Here is a 25,942-nt window from a genome sequence, read left to right as displayed (position 1 = left end):
TCCAATATAAATATAATGTAGTTCCTTCAATAATGATGAAGAAAAAGCAACATCATATTCATTGTTTTACTGTTTCAGGATATATTGTAGAACATGAAGAATTACATACAGTAGGTTAGTTTTATATTACTTAAGAATATATAGCCTTATTTCTTGTCATTCTGCAGCTGGACAAATCTAACATTTAGCCCTAATGATTTCTTCCTTTAAATCAGATCATTCAAATCTGTTGGTTTCCTTTCACAATGAGCTTCTTTATTAAGTTACTAATTTTTGTCTCAAGAATGAACAATTTAAGATTCAAACAATATATAACAACAGCCAACATCCTAGACATGATTATAGCCAATGGTGATTTGCAAATGGCCCCAATTCTTCACATCTTTGCCATGTAAACTTGTAGTACCCTGTCACCCAGGGCAGGGTGCAATACTCCAGTACTAGATACTAGGCTCAACCATGTGACTTTCTTTGGTCAATGGAATGTCAGCATATATGATAAAAGCAAGGGCCTCCCAAGTGGCACTAGTGGTAAAGAACCCGCCTGCCAATGCAGGAGATATAAGAGATATGGGTTTGATCCCTGGGTCAGAAAGATCTGCTGGAGGAAGGCATAGCAACCCACTCCAGTATCCTTGTTTGGAGAATCCCATGGACAGAGGAACCTGGCAGGCTACAGTCCATACGGTCACAAAAAGAGTTTGACACAACTGAAGTGATTTAGCACACATACACACATGATACAAGCAGAAATTTGAAAGGGGTTTGTACATTAAAACTTTCTCTCTTGCACTTATGCTATTGCATGAAAATAACATGCCAAGCCTAACCCGTTGAACCCAAGAAAAGAATGAGAGACACCCCCTATCACGAGGAGGAGAAGGAAACAGACAAAGAGAAAAAAAATTATTACAGTAGGTCTGATTATCTTAGATAATCTGCCTAACCTGGACCATACTATTTGGCTTAGGCTGAGGACTGGCAAAGCAAATAGCATTACTGTGATTGAATCTGCGTGGGGATTGAATTGGCTTCTAAGCCATCTGGGAATGGGTGAATGCCTGAGACAATTAAGGTTCTGTTAGAAAGCAGGAATATGATAATGAATACTGGACAGGTAAACACTAGTGTCCACTGAGTCTTAGTAAGCCACTTTTTTCTCTTGAGTTTTACATTTTTCTTCCGAATGGAATATGGAATCAGCCTTTATTCTGATTGGGGCACTCGGCCCTTGTGCAACAGTGATAGTGAAAGATAGTCACAGCCTTTAAAATGTATAAAAATGAAGGCAAATGAATTACTGTCAGCAGCATGTTATAGTATTTTCTTTCAGGGAATCAGCTTCTTACCAACAGTATTTACCTTTCCCAATAGTCCTGGTAGGGATAAAGTAAAGAATACAGTTTACTCCAATGTCCTAAATAAGAATAGAAACAATGGGGTAATTGGCTTACAGTCATACAAAGAACTCCTTGTAGCACTACATTAAGTCCATATTTTCTGTCTCTAGGTTTCGTGCTTATTTTATTTATATTTTAAAATGCTTTTTAGAAATTTCAGATTTTGAAACTTTTAACTGGTAGTATAATCAATAGTTGTATGGGAGCATATTGCTTACACTATGACCTTATCCACTTATTTTCCTTTTGTACACATATCTGGCAAACTAAATGCTCATCATTGTTTGCTTTTTGTTTACTAGTCTAGTCTACACTTCAGGTCAAAATACTGAGTTTCTTTCACTTCACTCACTTGCTCAAATTTGTGCACCAACTATATGCAAGGTGAAAAAAAATCCTGTTTTCTATTTTTTAACTGGTTGTTTTGTTCTTGATTTTGGTGAGGTATTTTTGGGGTTGAGGGGGGCAGCACCTTATTCCAAGTACCAATAAGATTTGCTAACATCTTCAGGTAGGAATAATTACATTATGAATTTGTGATAGAGATCCTGGTTCCTTAAATTACTGCCAATTCTTACTTGCCTGCAGTTATGGAAAAAAACAGGAATACAGGGAATTACCTAAAAATCTTTTTATATTTGGTACTGGAGTAATTTAATACTTCTACTTGCATATAGATCTTCGTATCCAAAATCCAGTGCCTAAAGTTAAAGAGAAAACACTGGCTTTGGTATAGTATGTTATCTCGAGATTTAGAAGCAAGAAGTATCTCTGATAAGCTAAAGGGGGAGAGTATATTTCCATCCTCTGAAATACTTGGGGAGTCCTGAATAATAACAGTAACTAACAGTACAGCATGTTCTTGAACATCACCCCTCATTCGGTGGGGATAAATTAGCAGCCCAGTTACGAATGAGCAATCAAAACAGAGTAAAATGAATGTAAAGTCACATCTTTCTTTCTCATTTACACTGGTCTTTGACCACTGTGAATTTTCAGAGCACCAAAAAAAAAAGGGGAGCATTAAAAAAGAAGTAAATCCGTAAGAATTTTTTGAGCCTGTTACCCTGAGAAAACATACTTTGTACAAAATAACTATTAAAGTATACAACATCACTGATGGGAAATTTCAGTTGAGTTAGGTACTGAAATATAAATTCTTGAAATGCAGTTACTTTCACAAACCTCATTTTACAGATTGGTGGCAGAATTCCCTGCAACTGGAGGAATACTTACTTCATGGCAATTCTACTCTGTGAAGCTCCTCAGATACGTTAGCTTCTATGATTATTTTATTGCTTCCTGTGAAATCATATTTTGTATTTTTATTATTGTCTTCACAATACAAGAAATCAAAAAACTGAAAGAATTTAAATTTGCCTATTTCAAAAGTATTTGGAACTGGCTAGAATTATTACTTTTGGTGGTAAGTATATTTTCAGATATGGTTGATAGAAATCATATCTGAACCCACAAATGAGGGAGCTGTAAAAAAAAAATTCTATTCATCTGGGATTTATTCTAAAAGCTGTAAGTATCAACCATAAAATGAACTGTCAAAGTAGATATTAATGGTGTGCCTCCAAAAGGGAGAAGTCTTTTTTTCTCTGATTTGGTCCTTGTGAGGACTAGCATAAACCTAGAGGAATAGGTGATTCCATAGGTATTGTGATTTAATTGGCACAGTTAAGTCTCCCTATTCCCACCCAAAAATATGTGTTCCTTACAGGAATGTGTTGAAAATAAAGATAATTTGGGGGCAAGGTCCTTTAAAATGTATTCTTCTACATTGCCTAAATCTGCTATCCTGAATTTTTAAATAGGTAAAAGACAAGCCTAGGCAGAATACTGAAGGTGGGGATAAGGTTTGAGAAGCCAGTGGGGGTAGCTTGTAGGGACAGAGGCGCCACCAGGATTGGGGGAAAAGTCCTTGAAAGAAGCTCTGAAGACTGCCAGTTCTTATAACTAGAAAATACTAAAATAAACGTAGAGGGCAGAGCGACAAACTGTAAGATTATGGTTTTAGGAACAATGAGCAAATATTCAGGCTTATGCAATCTGATCTTTCAGTCTTATTGGCCCTTCAGTTCAGTTCAGTTCAGTCGCTCAGTCGTGTCCGACTCTCTGCGACCCCATGAATCACAGCACGCGAGGCCTCCCTGTCCATCACCAACTCCCGGAGTTCACTCAAACTCATGTCCATAGAGTCGGTGATGCCACCCAGCCATCTCATTCTCTGTCGTCCCCTTCTCCTCCCGCCCCCAACCTTTCCCAGCATCAGAGTCTTTTCCAGTGAGTCAACTCGTCGCATGAGGTGGCCAAAGTATTGCAGTTTCAGCTTTAGCATCAATCCTTCCAATGAACACCCAGGATTGATCTCCTTTAGAATGGACTGGTTGGATCTCCTTGCAGTCCAAGGGACTCTCAAGAGTCTTCTCCAGCACCATAGTTCAAAAGCATCAATTCTTCAGCGATCAGCTTTCTTCACAGTCCAACTCTCACATCCATACATGACCACAGAAAAAACCATAGTCTTGACTAGACGGACCTTTGTTGGCAAAGTAATGTCTCTGCTTTTTAATATACTATCTAGGTTGGTCATAACTTTCCTTCCAAGGAGTTCAGTTCAGTTCAGTTCAGTCGCTCAGTCGTGTCCGACTCTCTGCGACCCCATGAATCACAGCACGCCAGGCCTCCCTGTCCATCACCAACTCCCGGAGTTCACTCAAACTCATGTCCACAGAGTCAGTGATGCCATCCAGCCATCTCATTCTCTGTCGTCCCCTTCTCCTCTCGCTCCAACCTCTCCCAGCATCAGAGTCTTTTCCAGTGAGTCAACTCGTCACATGAGGTGGCCAAAGTATTGCAGTTTCAGCTTTAGCATCAGTCCTTCCAATGAACACCCAGGATTAATCTCCTTTAGAATGGACTGGTTGGATCTCCTTGCAGTAGTAAGCGTCTTTTAATTTCATGGCTGCAATCAGCATCTGCAGTGATTTTGGAGCCCAAGAAAATAAAGTCTGACACTGTTTCCACTGTTTTTCCATCTATTTCCCATGAAGTGATGGGATCAGATGCCATGATCTTTGTTTTCTGAATGTTGAGCTTCAAGCCAACCTTTTCATTCTCCTCTTTCACTTTCATCAAGAGGCTTTTGAGTTCCTCTTCACTTTCTGCCATAAGGGTAGTGTCATCTGCATATCTGAGGTTATTGATATTTCTCCTAGCAATCTTGATTCCAGCTGGTGCTTCTTCCAGCCCAGCATTCCTCATGATGTACTCTGCATATAAGTTAAATAAGCAAGGTGACAATATACAGCCTTGACGTACTCCTTTTTCTATTTGGAACCAGTCTGTTGTTCCATGTCCAGTTCTAACTGTTGCTTCCTGACATATAGGTTTCTCAAGAGGCAGGTCAGGTGGTCTGGTATTCCCATCTCTTTCAGAATTTTCCACAGTTTATTGTGATCCACACAGTCAAAGGCTATGGCATAGTCAATAAAGCAGAAATAGATGTTTTTCTGGAACTCTCTTGCTTTCTCCATGATCCAGCGGATGTTGGCAATTTGATCTCTGGTGCCTCTGCCTTTTCTAAAACTTGCTTGAACATCTGGAGAAGCTCTATACAGTTAGCAAAAACAAGACCAGGAGCTGACTGTGGCTCAGATCGTGAACTCCTTATTGCCAAATTCAGACTGAAATTGAAGAAAGTAGGGAAAACCACTAGACCATTCAGATATGACCTAAATCAAATCCCTTATGATTATACAGTGGAAGTGAGAAATAGATTTAAGGGTCTAGATCTGATAGATAGAGTGCCTGATGAACTCTGGATGGAGGTTCGTGACATTGTACGGGAGACAGGGACCAAGACCATCGCCATGGAAAAGAAATGCAAAAAAGCAAAATGGCTATCTGAGGAGGCCTTACAATTAGCTGTGAAAAGAAGAGAAGCGAAAAGCAAAGGAGAAAAGGAAAGATAGAGGCATCTGAATGCAGAGTTCCAAAGAATAGCAAGGAGAGAGAAGAAAGCCTTCCTCAGTGATCAATGCAAAGAAATAGAGGAAAACAACAGAATAGGAAAAACAAGAGATCTCTTCAAGAAAATTAGAGATTCCAAGGGAACATTTCATGCAAAGATGGGCTCGATAAAGGACAGAAATGGTACAGACCTAACAGAAACAGAAGATATTAAGAAGAGGTGGCAAGAATACACAGAAGAACTAAACATAAAAGATCTTCACGACCAAGATAGTCACGTTAACGTGATCACTGACCTAGAGTCAGACATCTTGGAATGTGAAGTCAAGTGGGCCTTAGAAAGCATCACTACGAACAAAGCTAGTGGAGGTGATGGAATTCCAGTTGAGCTATTTCAAATCTTGAAAGATGATGCTGTCAAAGTGCTGCACTCAATATGCCAGCAAATTTGGAAAACTCAGCAGTGGCCACAGGACTGGAAAAGGTCAGTCTTCATTCCAATCCCAAAGAAAGGCAATGCCAAAGAATGCTCAAACTACCGCACAATTGCACTCATCTCACACACTAGTAAAGTCAGGCTCAAAATTCTCCAAGCCAGGCTTCAGCAATATGTGAACCATGAACTCCCAGATGTTCAAGCAGGTTTTATTGGCCCTTAGTTATAGTCAATTGAGTGTGTGTGTCTGTGTATTTGTGTGTATATATAAATATATGTTTATATATTTTAGCCTGACAGTGACAAGACAGGTCCAGGTCACCTGTTCCCAATGGCAGAAATTCACAAACTTGCCAGGCCTTCTACCTGGTGTATGTGTATGTGTGTATGTGTGTGTATACCATTATATAAAATTTGTTTCCCAAAACCAAATTGAAAGATTTTCTGGTACCCCTCCATAATGCTTAACATAGGGCATAAGCATTAAATGTTTAACTGAGTATTTTAGGGAAGAGAAGTCAAAGGAAATTTTTCATAATAGTTATAATAGTCATATAGCTTTATAATAATAAAAGATAATCTGGTCCTAAAATCCTCTCCTAAAAGAATTGTTAGACACAGCCACCAGCCCAGAGCTGGATCAGGTGAGTGCAATTGCACACCCCCTGCTCCAGAATCCTCCAGAGTCAGGTGAAGTGTGCTGCATGGGGTATTTGTAAACTCTGGAATAAAGCCAGGCAGAAAGTATTAGATCATGATGTCCCAGCATGGCCCTTCACTATTCAGCCCCAACACAAACACCACTTTACCTGGACTGCACCTGGAAAGAGCTGCAACCAAATCTGCCTTCCTCCAGTCCCACCTTGGAGAAGGAAATGGCAACCCACTCCAGTGTTCCCTGGAGAATCCCAGGGACGGGGGAGCCTGGTGGGCTTCCATCTATGGGGTCGCACAGAGTCGGACATGACTGAAGCGACTTAGCAGCAGTAGCAGTGACAGTCCCACCTGGTGGTTTCCAACCTGCCCAGACAAGCCATAAACCACTGAATCCCAAATGATGACAGCATTCTTCCATGTTCCATTATTTCAGAACTAGTTTGGAGAAATCAAGCCCTGAGCCTTTGGAGTGGGAGCACTGACTCCAAGATCCTAGACTACCAGAGAACTAACCCTAGGGAGTATCAAATAATGAGAACTCACACAAAGGAAACCACTTGAATACAAGACCCAGAATCACCCAACCACTAGTAGCACCCCATGCAGGACGCCTCATCTAAACAACAAACAAAAATACAAACCTAATCATCAGCAGACAAGATTACCACCTCACTCAGACTTGCCCATCAGAGGAAAAACAAACAAACAAACTGAGCACAAATCTCACCCTATATGAAGCTTATACAAACCACTGGACCAACCTTGGGAGGGCACAAACCAAAAGGAAGAAAGAATTCAACCTTGAAGCCTGGGAAAAGGAGCCCTCAAAATAAGTTTAAAAAAAATAATGAAAAGGCAGAGAAATACTACACAAAAGAAGGAACAAACTAGAAACACGGAAGTCCAAATAAATGAAGAGGAAATAGGCAAACTACCTGAAAAAGAATTCAGAATAATAATAATAGTCAAGATGATCAAAAACCTTGAAAACAGAATGAAGAAAATGCAAGAATCAATTAACAAAGACCTAGAAGAATTAAAGAATAAACATACAGAGACACACAATTACTGAAATTAAAAACACTCTAGAAGCAATCAATAGCAGAGTATCTGAAGCAGAATAATGAATCAGTGAGCTGAAGATAAAATGGTTGAAATAACTTCTGAAGAACAGAATAAAATAAAAAGAATGAAAAGAACTGAGGATAGTCTCAGAGACCTCTGGGACAATACCAAACTCACCAACATTCAAATTATAGGGGTCCCAGAAGAAGAAGAGAAAAAGAAAGGGTATGAGAAAAATTTTGAAGAGATTATAGTTGAAATTTCCCCAACATGGAACAGGAAATAATGAAGTCCAAGAGGCACAGAGAGTCCCATACAGGATAAACCCAAGGAGAAACAGGCCAAGACACATACTAATCAAACTAACAAAGACTAAACACACAAAGAATATTAAAAGCAGCAAGGGAAAAGCAACAAGTAACATACAAGGGAAACCCCATATGCTTTCAGCAGAAACTCTGCAGGCCTGAAGGGAATGGCAGGATATATTTAAAGTACTGAAAGGGAAAAATCTACAACCAAGATTACTAAACCCGGCAAGGATCTCATTCAAAATTGATGAAGAAATAAAAAGCTTTTCAGACAAGTAAACGTTAAGAGAATTCAGTACCACCAAACCAGCTTTACAACAAATATTAAAAGAACATATATAGTCAAGAAATACAAGAGAAGAAAAAAGATCTGCAAAATCAACCCCAAACAATTAAGAAAATGGCAGTAGGAACGTATTTATCAATAATTGCTTTAAATGTAAATGGATTAAATGCTCTAACCAAAAGACACAGACTGGCTGAATGGATACAAAAACAAGACCCATATATATGTTGTCTACAAGAAACCCACTTCAGATCTAAAGACATATACAGACTGAAAGTGAGAGGATGGAAAAATATAGTCCATGCAAATGGGAAGCAAAAGAAAGCTGGAGTAGAAATCCTCATATCAGACAAAATAGACCTTAAAATAAAGAAGATTACAAGAGGTAAGGAAGGACACTACATAATGATCAAGGGGTCAATCCAAGAGGAAGACATAACAACTGTAAATATCTATGCACCCAACATAGGAGCACTCAATACATAAGACAATCACTAACAGACATAAAAGGAGAAACTGATAGTAACACAATAATAGTATGAGACTCTGAACACCCCACTCACACCAATGGACAGATCATCAAAACAGAAAACTAATAAGGAAACACAAGTCTTAAATGATACATTAGATGAGATGATCTCATTGATAACCTCAGGACATTCCATCCAAATGCAGAAGAATACACCTTCTTCTCAAGTGCACATGAAACATTCTCCAGGATAGACCATATCTTGGGTCACAAATCAAACCTCAGTAAATTTAAGAAAACTGAAATCACATCAAGCATCTTCTCTGACCACAATGCTATAAGACTAGATATCAATTACAAAAAAAAAAAAAAACTGTAAGAAACACAAACCCATGGAGATTAAAAAAATGTTTCTAAATAACCAACAGGTTACTGAAGAAATCAAAAGGGAAATAAAAAAAATACTAGAAACAAATGACAATGAAAACATGACAACTCAAAACCTATGGGATGTAGCAAAAGCAGTTCTAAGAAGGAAGTTTATAGAAATACAATCCTACCTCAAAAAACAAGAAAAACATTGAAAAGACAACCTAACTTGACACATAAAACAACTGGAAAAAAATCAGTAGAAGGAAATAAATCATAAAGATCTGAGCAGAAATAAATGAAAAAGAAGTGAAAGAAACAATAGTAAAGATTAATAAAACTAAAAGCTGGTTCTTTGAGAAGAGAAACAAAATTGATAAACCTTTAGCCAGACTCATCAAGAAAAAAAGAGAGAAGAATCAAATCAACAAAATTAGAAATGAAAAAGGAGAGATTACAACAGACAATGCAGAAATACAAAAGATTATAAGGAACTATTATGAAAAACTATATGGCAATAAAATGGAATGTGGAAGAAATGGGCAGATTCTTAGAAAAGTTCAATCTTCCAAGACTGAACCAGGAAGAAATAAAGGTTATGAACAACCCAATTACAAGCACTGAAATTGAAGCTGTGATCAAAAATTTCCCAGAAAACAAAAGCCTAGGATCAGATGGCTTCACAGGAGAATTCTATCAAATATTTAGAGAGGAGCTAATGCCTATCCTTCTAAAACTCCTTCAAAAAATTGCAGAGGAAGGAACACTTCCAAACTCATTCTACAAGGCCACCATCACCCTGATAAGAAAACCAATGACAACACACAAAAAAGAAAACTACAGGCCAATATCACTGATGAACATAAATGCAGAATTCCTCAAGAAAATTTTAGCAAACAGAATTCAGCAACACATCAAAAAGCTGATACACCATGATCAAGTTAGGCTTATTCCAGGGATGCAAGGATTCTTCAATATACGCAAATCAAATGTGATACAACATATTAACAAACTGAAAGATTAATAACCATATGATAATCTCAAAAGATGCAGAAAAAGCCTTTGACAAAATTCAACACCCATTTATGATTCAGTTCAGTTCAGTCGCTCAGTCATGTCCGACTCTTTGCGACCCCATGAATCACAGAACGCCAGGCCTCCCTGTCCATCACCAACTCCCGGAGTTCACTCAAACTCATGTCCACAGAGTCAGTGATGCCATCCAGCCATCTCATTCTCTGTCGTCCCCTTCTCCTCCCACTCCCAATCCCTCCCAGCATCAGAGTCTTTTCCAGTGAGTCAACTCGTCGCATGAGGTGGCCAAAATATTGCAGTTTCAGCTTTAGCATCAGTCCTTCCAATGAACACCCAGGACTGATCTCCTTTAGAATGGACTGGTTGGATCTCCTTGCAGTCCAAGTGATTCTCAAGAGTCTTCTCCAACACCACAGTTCAAAAGCATCAATTCTTCGGCGATCAGCTTTCTTCACAGTCCAACTCTCACATCCATACATGACCACGGGAAAAACCATAGCCTTGACTAGACGGACCTTTCTTGGCAAAGTAATGTCTCTGCTTTTTAATACACTATCCAGGTTGGTCATAACCTTCCTTCCAAGGAGTAAGCGTCTTTTAATTTCATGGCTGCAATCAGCATCTGCAGTGATTTTGGAGCCCAAAAAAATAAAGTCTGACACTGTTTCCACTGTTTCCCCATCTATTTCCCATCAAGTGATGGGACCAGATGCCATGACCCTTGTTTTCTGAATGTTGAGCTTCAAGCCAACCTTTTCACTCTCCTCTTTCACTTTCATCAAAATGGTAAAGAGTCTGCCTGCAGTGTGGGAGACCCAGGTTCGGTCCCTGGGTTGGGAAGATCCCCTGGAGAAGGAAATGGCAACCCACTCCAGTATTCTTGCCTGGAAAATCCCATGGATAGAGGAGCCTGGCAGCTACAGTCCATGGGGTTGCAAAGAGTTGGACATTTATGATTAAAACTCTTCAAATAATGGGCATAGAAGGAACCTACCTCAACATAGTAAAGGTCATATATATGATAAGCCTACTGCAAACATTATTCTCAATGGTGAAAAACTGAAATCATTCCCCCTAAGATCAGGAACAACACAGGTTGTCTACTTTCACCACTATTATTCAACATAGTTCTGGAAGTCCTAGCTATAGCAATCAGAGAAGAAAAAGAAATAAAAGGGATCCAGATCAGAAAAGAAGTAAAGCTCTCACTGTTTGCAGATGACATGATACTGCACATAGAAAACCCTAAAGATAGTATCAGAAAATTACTAGAGCTAATCAATGAATTAGCAAATTTGCATGATACAAAATCAAACACAGAAATCACTTGCATTTCTATATACCAACAATGAAAAATCAGAAAGAGAAATTAAGGAATCAATCCCATTTGCCATTGCAACAAAAAGAAATATCTAGGAATAAACTTACCTAAGGAGAAAAAAGAACTGTACACAGAAAATTATAAGACACTAATGAAAGAAATCAAAGATGACATAAACAGATGGAGAGATATTCCATGTTCTTGGGTAGGAAGAATCAATGCTGTGAAAATGACTATACTACCAAATGCAAACTACAGATTCAATGCGATCCCTATCAATTTACCAACATTTTTTACAGAACTAGAACAAAAAATTTTACAATTCATATGGAAACACAAAAGACCCAAAATAGCCAAAGAAGTCTTGAAAAAGAAGAATGGAGCTAGAGGAATCAACATTCCTGACCTCAGATTATACTACAAAGCTACAGTCACCAAGACAGTATGGTACTGGCACAAAAACAGAAATATAGACCAATGGAACAAGATAGAAAGCCCAGAAATAAACCCATGCACCTATGGGTATCTTAGTTTTGAGAAAGGAGGCAAGAATATACAATGGGGCAAGACATCCTCTTCAATAAATGGTGCTGGGAAAACTGGACAGCTACATGTAAAAGAATGAAATTAGAACACTTCCTAACACCATATGCAACAATAAGCTCAAAATGGATTAAAGACCTACATGTAAGACCAGAAACTATAAAACTCTTAGAGAAAAACATAGGCAGAACAGTCAATGACATAAATCAAAGCAAGATCCTCTATGACCCACCTCATAGAGTAATGGAAATAAAAACAAAAGTAAACAAGTGGGACCTGATTAAACTTAAACGCATTTGCACAGCAAAGGAAACCATAAGCAAGGTGAAAAGACAACCCTAGAATGGGAGAAAATAATAGCAAATGAAACAACTGACAAAGGATTAATTTCCAAAATATACAAGCAGCTCATACAACACAATGCCAGAAGAACAACCCACCCAATCAAAAAGTGGGAGAAAGACGTAAATAGACATTTCTCCAAAGAAGACATACAGATGGCTAACAAACACATGAAAAGGTGCTCAACATTGCTCATTATTAGAGAAATGCAAATCAAAATTACAGTGAGATATCACCTCACACCAGTCAGAATGACCATCATCAAAAAGTCTACAAACAATAAATGCTGGAGAGGGTGTGGAGAAAAGGGAACACTCCTGCACTGTTAGTGGGAATGTAAATTGATACAGCCACTATGGAATACGGTATGGAGATTCCTTATAAAAACTAGGAATAAAACCACCATATGACCCAGTAATCCTACTCCTAGGCATATACCCTGAGGAAACCAAAATTGAAAATTGTATCCTATTGTTCATTGCAGCACTATTTACAATAGCTAGAACATGGAAGCAACCTAGATGTCCATTGACAGATGAATGAATAAAAAAGCTGTGGTATATATACACAATGGAATATTACTAAGCCTTAAAAAGAAACACATTTGAGTCAGTTCTGTTGAAGTGGATGAACCTAGAACCTATTATACAGAGTGAAGTGAGTCAGAAAGAGAAAGATAAATATCATATTCTAACACATATATACAGAATCTAGAAAATGGGACTGAAGAATTTATTTACAGGGCAGCAATGGAGAAATAGACATAGAGAATAGACCTATGGACATGGGGAGAGGGGAGGAGAGGGTGAGATGTATGGAAAGAGTAATGTGGAAACTTACATTACCATATGGAAATTAGATAGCCAACGAGAATTTGCTGTATGGCTAAGGAAACTCAAACAAGGGCTCTGTATTAACCTAGAGGAGTGAGATGGGGAGGGAGGTGTGAGGGAGTTTCAAAAGGGTGGGGATAGATGTATACCACTGGAGAAGGGAATGGCAAACCACTTCAGTATTCTTGCTGTGAGGACCCCATGAACAGTATGAAAAGGCAAAAAGATAGGACACTGAAAGATGAACTCCCCAGGTCGGTAGGTGCCCAATAGGCTACTGGAGATCAGTGGAGAAATAACTCCAGAAAGAATGAGACGGAGCCAAAGCAGAAACAACACGCAGTTGTGGATGTGACTGGTGATGGAAGTAAAATCCAATGCTGTAAAGAGCAACACTGCATAGGAACCTGGAATGTGCAAATTGGAAGTGGTCAAACAGGAGATGGTAAGAATGAACATTGACATTTTAAAAATCAGCGAACTAAAATGGACTGGAATGGGTGAATTTAAATCAGATGACCATTATATCTACTACTGTGGGCAAAAATCCCTTAGAAGAAATGGAGTGGCCCTCATAGTCAACAAAAGAGTCCGAAATGCAGTACTTGGATGCAATCTCAAAACCGACAGCATGATCTCTGTTTGTTTCCAAGGCAAACCATTCAATACCACGGTAATCCAAGTCTATGCCCCAACCAGTAGTGCTTAAGAAGCTGAAGTTGAACGGTTCCATGAAGACCTACAAGACCTTCTAGAACTAACACCCAAAAAAGATGTCCTTTTCATTATAGGGAACTGGAATGCAAAAGTAGGAAGTCAAGAAACACCTGGAGTAACAGGCAAATTTGGCCTTGGGAATACAGAATGAAACAGGGCAAAGGCTAATCGAGCTTTGCCAAGAGAATGCACTGGTCATAGCAAACACCCTCTTCCAACAACACAAGGGAAGACTCTGCACATGGATATCACCAGATGGTCAACATCAAAATCAGGTTGATTATATTCTTTGCAGCCAAAGATGGAGAAGCTCAATACAGTCAGCAAAAACAAGACCAGGAGCTGACTGGCTCAGATCATGAACTCCTTATTGCCAAATTCAGATTTAAATTCAAGAAAGTAGGGAAATCCACTAGACCATTCAGATATGACCTAAATCAAATCCTTTATGATTACACAACACAAGTGAGAAACAGATTCAAGGGATTAGGTCTGACAGAGTGCCTGAAGTACTATGGATGGAAGTTCGACCTTATACAGGAGACAGGGATCAAGAGCATCCCCAAGAAAAAGAAATGCAAAAAGGCAAAATGGTTGTCTGAGGAGGTCTTACATATAGCTGTGAAAAGAAGAGACATGAAAGGCGAAGGAGAAAAGGAAATCTATACCCATTTGAATGCAAAGTTCCAAAGAATAGCAAGGAGAGATAAGCCTTCCTCAGTGATCAATGCAAAGAAATAGAGGAAAGCAATAGAATGGGAAAGACTAGAGATCTCTTCAAGAAAATTAGAGATTCGAAGGGAACATTTCACACAAAGATGGGCACAATAAAGGACAGAAATGGTACGGACGTAACAGAAGCAGAAGATATTAAGAAGAGGTGGCAAGAATACACAGAAGAACTAAACAAAAATGATCTTCATGACTCAGATAATCACAATGGTGTGGTCACTCACCTAGAGCCAGACATCCTGGAATGCAAAGTCAAGTGAGCCTTAGGAAGCATCACTAAGAACAAAGGTAGTGGAGGTGATGGAACTCCAGTTGAGCTATTTCGAATCCTAAAAGATGATGCTGTGAAAGTGCTGCACTCAATATGCCAGCAAATTTGGAAAACTCAGCAGTGGCCACAGGACTGGAAAAGGTCAGTCTTCATTCCAATCCCAAAGAAAGGCAATGCCAAAGAATGCTCAAACTACTGCACAATTGCACCCATCCCACACGCTAGCAAAGTAATGCTCAAAATCCTCCAAGCCAGGCCTCAACAGTACATGAACCGTGAACTTCCATGTTCAACCTGGATTTTAAAAAGGCAGAGGAACCAGAGATCAAATGGCCAACATCTGCTGGATCATCAAAAAAGCAAGAGTTCCAGAAAAACATTTACATCTGCTTTATTGACTATGCCAAAGCCTTTGACTGTGTGGATCACAACAAACTGTGGGAAATTCTTCAAGAGATGGGAATACCAGACCACCTGACCTGCCTCCTGAGAAATTTGTATGCAGGTCAGGAAGCAACAGTTAAAAGTGGACATGGAACAACAGACTGGTTCCAAATCGGGAAAGGAGTATGTCAAGGTTGTATACTGTCACCATGTTTATTTAACTTATATGCAGAGTACATCAGGAGAAACACTGGGCTGGAGGAAGCACAAACTGGAATCAAGATGGCCAGGAAAAATATCAATAATCTCAGATATGCAGATGACATCACACTAATTGCAGAAAGCAAAGGACTAAAGAGCCTCTTGATGAAAGAGGAGACTGAAAAAGTTGGCTTAAAACTCAACATTCAGAAACTAAGATCATAGCATCTGGTCCCATCACTTCATGGCAAATAAATGGGGAAGCAATGGAAACAGTGAGAGACTTTATTTTTGGGGGGGTTCCAAAATCACTGCAGATGGTGACTGCAGCCATGCTATGACCAACCTAGACAGCATATTAAAAAGCAGACATTACCTTGCCAACAAAAGTCCATCTAGTCAGAGCTATAGTTTTTTCAGTAGTCATGTATGGATGTCAGAGTTGGACTGTAAAGAAAGCTGAGCACCGAAGAATTGATGCTTTTGAATTGTGGTGTTGGAGATGACTCATGAGAGTCCCTTGGACTGCAAGGAGATCCAACCAGTCCATCCTAAAGAAAATCAGTCCTGAATATTCATTGGAAGGACTGATGCTAAAGCTGAAGCTCTGATACTTTGGCCACCTGATGCAAAAAACTGACTCATTGGAAAAGACCCTGATGCTGGGAAAGATTGAAGGCGGGAGGAAAGGGGACGACAGAAGATGAGATGGTTGGATGGCATCACTGACTCAATGTACATGAGTCTGAGTAAACTCCAGGAGTTGGTGATGGGCAGGGAGGCCTGGCGTACTGCAGTCCATGTGGTTGCAAAGAGTCGGACTGAGGGACTGAACTGAACTGATATACCCTATGGCTGATTCTTTTTAAGGTTTGACAGAAAACAACAAAAGTCTGTAAAGCAATTATCCTTCAATAAAAAATTAATTAATTTTTTTAAAAAGAGTTGTTAAAGAGTCCTAAAAGAAGTTTTTTTTTGAAATGTAAAAAAATTTTTCTTAAGAGTGAAAAATATTAAACTCTTAGATATCATGTAGTTACATGGAGCAAAAATTCCTATAAGCTAACAGACTGGTTCCAAATAGGAAAAGGTGTACGTCAAGGTTGTATATTGTCACCCTGCTTATTTAACTTATATGCAGAGTACATCATGAGGAACGCTGGGCTGGAAGAAGCACAAGCTGGAATCAAGATTGCTGGGAGAAATATCAATAATCTCAGATATGCAGATGACACTACCCTTATGGCAGAAAGTGAAGAGGAACTCAAAAGCCTCTTGATGAAAGTGAAAGAGGAGAGTGAAAAGGTTGGCTTGAAGCTCAACATTCAGAAAACAAAGATCATGGCATCTGGTCCCATCACTTCATGGGAAATAGATGGAAAAACAGTGGAAACAGTGTCAGACTTTATTTTTTTGGGCTCCAAAATCACTGCAGATGCTGATTGCAGCCATGAAATTAAAAGACGCTTGCTCCTTGGAAGGAAAGTTATGACCAACCTTGACAGTATATTAAAAAGCAGAGACATTACTTTGCCAACCAAGGTCCGTCTAGTCAAGGCTATGGTTTTTCCCGTGGTCATATATGAGAGTTGGACTGTGAAGAAAGCTGATCGCCGAAGAATCGATGCTTTTGAACTGTGGTGCTGGAGAAGACTCTTGAGAGTCCCTTATACTGCAAGGAGATCCAACCAGTCCATTCTAAAGGAGATCAATCCTGGGTGTTCATTGGAGGGACTGATGCTAAAGCTGAAACTGCAATACTTTGGCCACCTCATGCGGCGAGTTGATTCACTGGAAAAGACTCTGATGCTGGGAAAGGTTGGGAGCGGGAGGAGAAGGGGACGACCGAGAATGAGATGGCTGGATGGCATCACCGACTCTGTGGACATGAGTTTGAGTGTACTCCAGGAGTTGGTGATAGACAGGGAGGCCTGGCGTGCTGTGATTCATGGGGTCGCGGAGAGTCGGACACGACTGAGCGACTGAACTGAACTGAACTGAACTGAATCAGAATTATACAGTCATTTTATATATTTGTGTTTTATGCCTCAAAGAAACAAAAAGGCATATAGATTTGCCAATATATATCCAATATTTTGTTACTTTTATGATAATTTGCTACCTTAAACTTCTAAAATTGAGGCTTACTTTAATTTATATAAAAGCCTATGTCTTATCCCTTCCTTTTGGTTGAACTTTGGATGAAGTTTTTCATGTATTTGTTTATAGGCTACAGATTTAGAGGTAGAAATGATATCTAACTCTTCTTATTTTCCCATTCAGTTATGTTTTTCGACTGTTTTCTTCAGCTCATATTCTAATATGCAAATTTATCGCATGCTTGGACAACTGTTAAGAAATACTGAAAAATATTCAGACTTCTATTTTCTTGCATACTGGCACATTTATTACAACAACATAATTGCCATAACCATCTTCTTTGCATGGATAAAGGTATTTGTATTTTATCAGATATAACAGATTCAGTTCAGTCGCTCAGTCGTTTGCAACCCAATGAATCGCTGCACACCAGGCCTCCCTGTCCATCACCAACTCCTGGAGTTTACCCAAACTCAAGTCCATCAAGTCGGTGATGCCATCCAGCCATCTCATCCTCTGTCGTCATCCCCTTCTCCTCCTGTCCCCAGTCCCTCCCAGCATCAGGGTCTTTTCCAATTAATCAACTCTTCACAGGATGGGGTCAAAGTATTGGAGTTTCAGCTTCAGCATAACAGATTAGATATGTTTTATTACATCAGATAAGGGCCTTCCCTGGTAGCTCAGATGGTAAAGAGTCTGCCTGCAGTGTGGGAGACCCAGGTTCGGTCCCTGGGTTGGGAAGATCCTCTGGAGAAGGAAATGGTAACCCACTCCAGTATTCTTGCCTGGAAAATCCCATGGATAGAGGAGCCTGGCAGCTACAGTCCATGGGGTTGCAGAGTTGGACATGACTGAGCGACTTCACTTTATTACATTCAGTTCAGTTCAGTCGCTCAGTCGTGACCGACTCTTTGTGACCCCATGAATCACAGCACGCCAGGCCTCCCTGTCCATCACCAACTCCCAGAGTTCACTCAAACTCATGTCCATTGAGTCCCTGATGCCATCCAGCCATCTCATTCTCTGTCATCCCCTTCTCCTCCCACCCCCAACCCTTCCCAGCATCAGAGTCTTTTCCAGTGAGTCAACTCTTCGCATGAGGTGGCCAAAGTACTGGAGTTTCATTAGATAATAAGAACTCAAACTACAAAGTTATGAAAAAAAAAAAGATACTCTTAACTATACACTAATTTTTAAAGTAGTTTGGCTTTGTGATGATTGCTGGCAAATCCTCAAACATCCTTGATAATCACTAAGCATCTCTTTTAAATTGAAGCAGATTTCTTCTGAAATTAACTTACTCTAAGTAAGTATAATCTTTAGTATTCTATTTCAATTAATTTTGTTCTTTTTCAGATATTCAAATTCATAAGCTTTAACAAAACAATGTCTCAGCTGTCATCAACCTTGTCACGATGTATCAAAGACATAATAGGATTTGCTATCATGTTTTTTATAATATTCTTTGCTTACGCTCAGTTAGGATTTCTTGTTTTTGGATCACAGGTTGACGACTTTTCCACTTTTCAAAATGCCATGTAAGCTCTTAGTATAAATGTAATTATATTTTCCAGTTTATAACAAAAAATCATGAAAATGCCTATAAGTAGTGACATAAGCTTTAATAAATTTTAAAATGGTTTGATATTTTCACTGATGGCTAAATATCTGTTATACTCAAAGTGCAGTTAGGCATTGAAAGATCCAAATTGATGCTGTTATCCACTCTTCACATGTTACTAGGTCAAGTTAGAAAAATAATTTTTACTTTTCTAGAAGTGAAAATTTTATCTAAGTTTAAAAATATTGGCTCCATGTCTCCAAAGTATCTATTCTCTGAGCAAAAGAAAGTGTTTTCTTTCGAGGGCATCTTTAGAATCCTTTCATTGATATTGACTTGATCATCCTTTGCTGATCTGGCAAACCTGAATTTTAAAAATAGCTTTATACACATAAAGCAATTAGCAGATAACTAAATTAGGTAGAATGCCTAGAAAAGTATTCAGGCTCTTCTTTAGAAGTAATTTTAATAAATTGACTTCTATTTTTGAGTAGGTAAAACAAGGTGTATCTTTGCGACCCCATGGACTGTAGCCTACCAGGCTTCTCCGTCCATGGGATTTTCCAGGCAAGGGTACTGGAGTGGGTTGCCATTTCCTTCATATATATATATATATGATTGTCTAAAACAGGGGTCCCCAACCTCCTGGACCTAAAGCCTGATGATCTGAGGTGGAGCTGATGTAATTGATAATAGAAACAAAGTGCACAATAAATGTAATGTGCTTAAATCATCTTGAAGCCATCCCTGCTTCTGAAGTCCATGGAATTGTCTTCCACGAAACCGGTCCCTGGTTGCAAATACTTTGGGGTCTGCTGGTCTAAAATATCAGGTCTCAAAAATGTGTTCTGTACAATCAAGACTAAGATTGTCTAGGGGAAATAGTTTCATATTTAAGAAAGTTTAGGAAATTTTGCATCACTCTTGGAAATTTGTAGTCCATGGTAACATGGCTCAAGAAAAACTGTACTACTTTCTTCAGAATTCCTCAAATTTGTCCATGGTCCTTTTACTCAATTGGGGGTAAATTTTAGTGCAGTCCATGGGATCACACAAAGAGTCAGACATGACTGAGCGACTGAACTTAGTCAGAAAAATTTCATTATCCACATGTAAATAATTGAATTACCACTGTTTGAAATTTAATAACATTTTTTCCTGAAATAATCCTTTACTAAACAAGAGGATAGAATTCTACTTTCTACCTCTGCCACTAGCTATTTAATTTTTCTAGATCTTAATTACTTTATCTGTAAATGAATCGGCTAAACTAAATCACTCCCAGAGGTCCCTTCCAACTACAAATGAGAAGTCTAGTTAGTTTACCCTGAGTCAATGTTTACAGTTTCAACAACTTCTTGGTCCCTTCCTAGGATCATAAGTAATAAAACTAATTAATATTGGACATTAAATATGAGTGTAATAATCTACAGAACCTTGGAAATGTGTCTTACCTTGGATAATGGGAGGAAAGAAAGTATAAGACACAAATTAAGCAGACAGAAAAGTTTGGAATGGATTAATGAGGGAAATTCTGCTTTTGGCAATGATGTGTAAGGCTATTCAAATCAATCTCTTCACAATTTATGAGTGTCCAAAATCAGAAAGCAAGAACCTAGAAGTAGCTCCAGCATCCAAAGCTATTTCTCTCTGAAGGCTTTTTTAAAGCAGATAAAGATTTTAAGCTGTTATAAAATTTACCATCTTAACCACTTTTAAAGCCATTTCTCAGAGTGAAGTACATTTGTATTGTTCAATCACCACCATCATTCACCTCCAGAAATCTACCTTACAAAACTGAAACTCTCATATTCATTAAACAGGAATTCTCCACTTCTCCCCCTACTCCAGCCCCTGCAACCATCATTGTACTTTTTGTCTCTGATTTTGATTATTTTAGGTAATTCTCATAAAATCATACATTATTTAATTTATTCCACTTAGCATAATATCATCAACAATGTTGTAGAATGTCAGGATTTCCTTCCTTTTTGAGGCTGAATAATATTCCACTGTGTGTGTGTATTACACACACACCACATTTTGCTTATCCAATAAACTGTCAATGAACTTGAGCTGCTTCCATGTTTTCATTCTTCTGAATAATGCTACTGTGAGAACATGGTATATAAATCGCTTTGAGATCCTACTTTGAGTTCTTTTGGGTATATACCCAGAAGTAGAATTGTTAGATCATATGGTAGTTCTATTTTGAATTTTCTGAGGAACTGCTATACTGTTGTCCACAGTGGACACTGCATTTTACATTTCTTCTAACAGTGCATAGATGTTTCAATTTCTCCACAGCCTTATCAAAAATTATTTTGTTTTGATGATAGCCACCCTAATGGGTGTGAGGTATGGTATCTCATTGTGTTTTGGATTTGCATTTCTCTAGTGATTAGCAATAATGAGCATCTTTTCATATGCTTATGCATATGTTGGTCCACTTGATCATGTCTCATAAGACCCTTAAGGCTCTGTTCACTTTTTCTGTAAACTCTTCTCTGTTTCTCAGAGTCAGTCATTTCAATGGCCCTATCTTCAAATTCACTAATTTTTTTTTTTTCTGCCTGCAAATCTACCTTTGAATCCCTCTAATGAATTTTCATTTGTTATTGTACTTTGCAACTCTGGAATTTCTTTTTGGTTTGAGGTTTTCTTTTTCTGGTATTTCCATTTTGTTCATACTTAGTTTTCTTGACTTTCTCCAATTTCTTTTAGTTCTTTGAGCATCTTTAAAATGGTTAGGTCTAGTACATGTGGTCTTACTCAAGGGTAGTTTCTGTTGATTCACTTTTTCCCTTTGAATAGGCCATACTCCCGTTTCTTTGTATGCCTTGTCATTTTTTTGTTGAAAACTAGACATTTAAGTTTAACAATGTGATAATTTTGGAAATCAACTAATTTCCCTTCCCCAGGGCCTGCTATGTTTTCTGTTGTTTTTCATTGTTAGCTGTCTCCATGCTGCGGATCAGCCTGAGGTGTAAACTTAAAGGTCTTCTCAAGTCTTTTCTGAGCCTGTGCCATTCCCTGGGCATGCATGGTGATTTTCTAATTTCCTCCACATATGCAGGGGCTATTTTGTTTGTTTGTTTTAGTGTCCTAGTCTTTAATGTCTGGTTCCCAAAGGGAAGAAAGAAAAAAAAGAAGAAGGAAAGGGCATTGGGCCTCTCAATCCCAAGGACATTGCTTCAGCCAGAGAGGGAGGGACTTGCAACCAATGTAATGAGATACCTGCCTCTGTCATCAGCAGCAGCAGTCAGAACACAGACCCCTGATGTCTGCACAACCCAATCCTTCTTGCCCACCCTGGCTCTCACAAGCCATGCACAAGCCATGCACAGGAATACATGCAGGGCCACCTGCCATGGGCTGAGGGATTGGAAGTGCGTGTGCACACGCACTCATGCTCACTCCGTCACTCAGTCATGTCCAACTCTTTACGACCCCATGTACTACCAGGCTCCTCTGTCCATGGAATTTTCCTGGCAAGAATATTGGAGTGGGTTGCCAATTTCTCCCCCAGGGTTATCTTCCCAACTTAGGGATCAAATCAGAGTCTCCTGCATTGGGAGATGGATTCTCTACCACTGAGTCACCTGGGAAGCCCAGGAGGTGGGTAGCTGCTGTCAAACTAAAAGTTTAGATTCACCCAAATTGTCCAGTCCTTTCCTAGATGTTGCAAGCCTTCAACAGACTCTACAGTTCATTTCAAATGTTACATCAGATTGTGCCAGTGAGACTGTTGTCACAGTGGTGAGACAGAGTCCTAGTGCTCCTTACTCCGTCTTCCCCAAAATCTCCACCGTGAAGGCATTTTTGCTGATCCAGAGGAAACAGTTAAGAAATTGTGTTCCTAGTTACTTCTCAAGGAGGCGACGAAGAGAAACCCAGAGCCTTTGTGTGTGTGTTGGAAAGTGGGGTAGGGAGAGAAGTGCAGTGTCTGATAACCTCGCCACACATAAATCAGGGATCTGAAGTGCTACAGCCTCAAGTTAAAAATAAATCCCTCAGTGACTTTAAGTTGGGGTTTAATCACCTAAGTATCCAGGGAACCTCATTATCTTGAACTTGGTTTAAGATAGCCCCAAGCTAGAATGTCTATATACACCTGCAGACACATATATAAATCTCTCTGGAGAACGGTATCTTCATTCCAAGTCCTTCAAGTATAATTTTCTGCTCATGGTCAAAGATAACCTCGTATTAAAAGGAGGAAAAAAAGTAAGTAAAATACAACGGACAACAGAAACAGACTCAAAGACTTCAAATATAGTAATAATAATATATTTAGAGAAATAAAACACAAGTCAGAAAATATCTTTAGAGAACAGGATAGTGTAAAAACAGGATAGTGTAAAAAGTGACATATTTGAAAAAGTATCAAATACTTATCATTTCTTAAATACAACCTAAGCATTAAAAAAAATAATATTAAAAACACTTAAACAGAACCTCATATTCTCCTATGCCAGAGAGAAAAAAGTTTGATTTGCTGAGAAACTTTGGTCTCCTAATTCAGCATTTCTCTGTCTTATGTAAAAAGCATTTCAATCCAGTATTAGAAACTAGATAAACACTTTACATATGATTTAGTCAGGTCTCAGGTTCCAAGGATGAAATTCCAAAAAATTCTTGAGTCCTAGGACTCCAAATAGCTGATTTCTTTGAATACTTTTCTTCCTTTATTGTACACAGTGCTATGGTTCCCTTTATGTGATTGGCTTAAAAAACAAGAAACATTCTTTTTCAGTCCTTTGACTGACTAATCATGCAAAGTGTCTGTTGTTCAGTCACTAAGTTGTGTCCAACTCTTTGGAACCCCATGGACTATCACACTCCAGGCTTCCCTGGCTTTCACTGAGTTTGCTCAAACTCATGTTCACTGAGTCAGTGATGCCATCCAATTATCTCATCCTCTGTCGTCCCTTCTCCTGCCTTCAATCTGTCCCAGCATCAGGGTCTTTTCTAATGAGTTGGCTCTTCGCATTAGGTGGCCAAAGTATTGGAGTTTCAGCTTCAGTCCTTCCAACGAATATTCAGGGTTGATTTCCTTTAGGACTGACTGGTTTTATCTCCCTGCAGTCCAAGGGACTGTCTAGAGTCGTCTCCATTACCACAATTGGAAAGCATCAATCCTTTGGCCTTCTTTATGGTCCAACTCTCACATCTGTACATGACTACTGGAAAAATGATAGTAAAGTGTCTACACACTAGTAAAAACTCCTTTCCAAGTTTCCCCTTAAAATATATATGTATTAATAAATATATTACATTTTTATAATTTTTAACGTATCTCTGGTATGTCTGGCAATACCACTGCAAATTAATGATGAGAAAAAAAGACTTCAGTTTATAAAATCCTAATTCTACCTCTACTACTACTATGTTCATTCGAAGCCTTAGTTTCTTAATATTTCCATCTGTAAAATTAATAAAATGAAGCTTTATAATATTTTCAATGCTATTTCACATCAAAGCCAAGTTTTTATATTTATTGGAGAAAATAAAACAAAACTCAGGCTCATGTTTGAGGATCATTACCAGCACTTGCTTGAGACTTGACAAGTGATAAATTGTTGGCATCCTTATTACTTCAGTAGAGGAGAAGCAGAAACTAAGCATGTCATTGATAAAAGAAGTTGTAGGGTTCTCGAGTCCACGTCTAAGTTGAAAGTCACTTTTTGGAAAGGTCAAAGTGTCCTAAGTTTTATAAGGACCCAGGAATGGCTAAGGAGATAACTGTCAAGACAAGATGGTAAGCAGGAATCTCAAGGTTCAAATCTTGGAAGTGAACACTGGGTTCACACTGGTTAAATAAACTGAAGCCCATCATTTCCTAAACTATCTGTTCAGCTATTAAGTCTTCCTTCAGGGGAATTTTCTACATCCGGTTTTATGCTAACAAAACTAAAGCCAGAAAGCACATACCATATGCAGTTATGTATTTTTCCTAGAAACATTAGTAACCGTTAGTTGTCATGTATGTATGAAGAGATACAATATTTTCTAATGCTTTTCTTTATCCCCATAAAAGATTCACGCAATTTCGTATTGTTCTTGGAGATTTTAATTTTGCTGGCATTCAGCAAGCCAATCGTATCTTGGGACCCATTTACTTCATCACTTTCATCTTTTTCGTGTTCTTTGTCCTGCTGGTAAGAAAGATCGAATATACTCCCTTTTTTGCTTTTATTTTTCAAAATAAAAAATATAATTACTAATTTAGAAGAAATTACAGTATCACTGCTTAGCTGTCAGAACACTTACATTTATTAAGAATGGTGTAGATTTCTAGTAATCCAGCAAGTCTGTGATTTTAAGTTGTCCAACGGAGGATGTGACCATAATAGTTACCATTTGCGTGTTTACTGTGTGCAAAGAGTTGCTAAATCTTTTACATATATAACTTGAACGTCCCAGGTCTCTCCAGCCTGGGATATTTCACACCAGGAAGTATGAATCAGGTCATTCCTATTCTGCCCATCACAACAGCTTTTGGCCCTTATGGCTGAAAGCTCACACCTTTGTCATTTTTATGAGTCCCCAGAATTTATGAGTCTCTCACATGTGCTCAGGACAAACCTATCTGGCCTTCCTATTCAAGGAACTTGCTTTTCTACTCAAAGCACTGCTACTGTCCTCCATGAAAACACCAGTTATACCCTGATGGTGGGAAGGAGTCCTCAAAGCAACAGATCTGGGCCATGGTGAAATGTGGAGAGGTGGGCTTGAGATTAAGAATACTCTCTCCACAATTCTGTTTGTGTTAATCTGGACACTGGTAGTTTTAAGAGCCCTAGTAAAATTAAGCATTTAAACAACTCTACAGAATTTTAAAGAAAAAAAAAAAACACCCTATGAACATATTATTCTAAGTTTTCTTCTGATATCTAACATTAATAAATTTCTATATATTAACCAG

At 38.7% G+C, this 25,942-nt stretch overlaps 1 protein-coding gene across 1 annotated transcript in view; it reads left to right on the top strand.

The window, feature by feature from the left end:
• The window catches only part of PKD2L2 (polycystin 2 like 2, transient receptor potential cation channel), a 51,022-nt gene that overhangs the window by 8,969 nt on the left and 16,111 nt on the right, over window positions 1-25,942 (top strand). Inside the window, exons 6-9 of the mRNA XM_088838647.1 lie at window positions 2,598-2,826; window positions 17,637-17,807; window positions 18,810-18,991; window positions 25,055-25,175. Coding sequence (XP_088694773.1) covers window positions 2,598-2,826; window positions 17,637-17,807; window positions 18,810-18,991; window positions 25,055-25,175 — 703 coding nt within the window. The remainder of the gene's footprint in view (window positions 1-2,597; window positions 2,827-17,636; window positions 17,808-18,809; window positions 18,992-25,054; window positions 25,176-25,942) is intronic.

Source organism: Moschus berezovskii, chromosome 8, assembly GCF_049115385.1.
Source record: "Moschus berezovskii isolate FMDL1 chromosome 8, NW_MosBer_1.0, whole genome shotgun sequence".
NCBI classification, from domain to species: domain Eukaryota; kingdom Metazoa; phylum Chordata; class Mammalia; order Artiodactyla; family Moschidae; genus Moschus; species Moschus berezovskii.
Note: the sequence above shows the minus strand (reverse complement) of the source record. Positions and strands in the feature narration are given on the sequence as shown.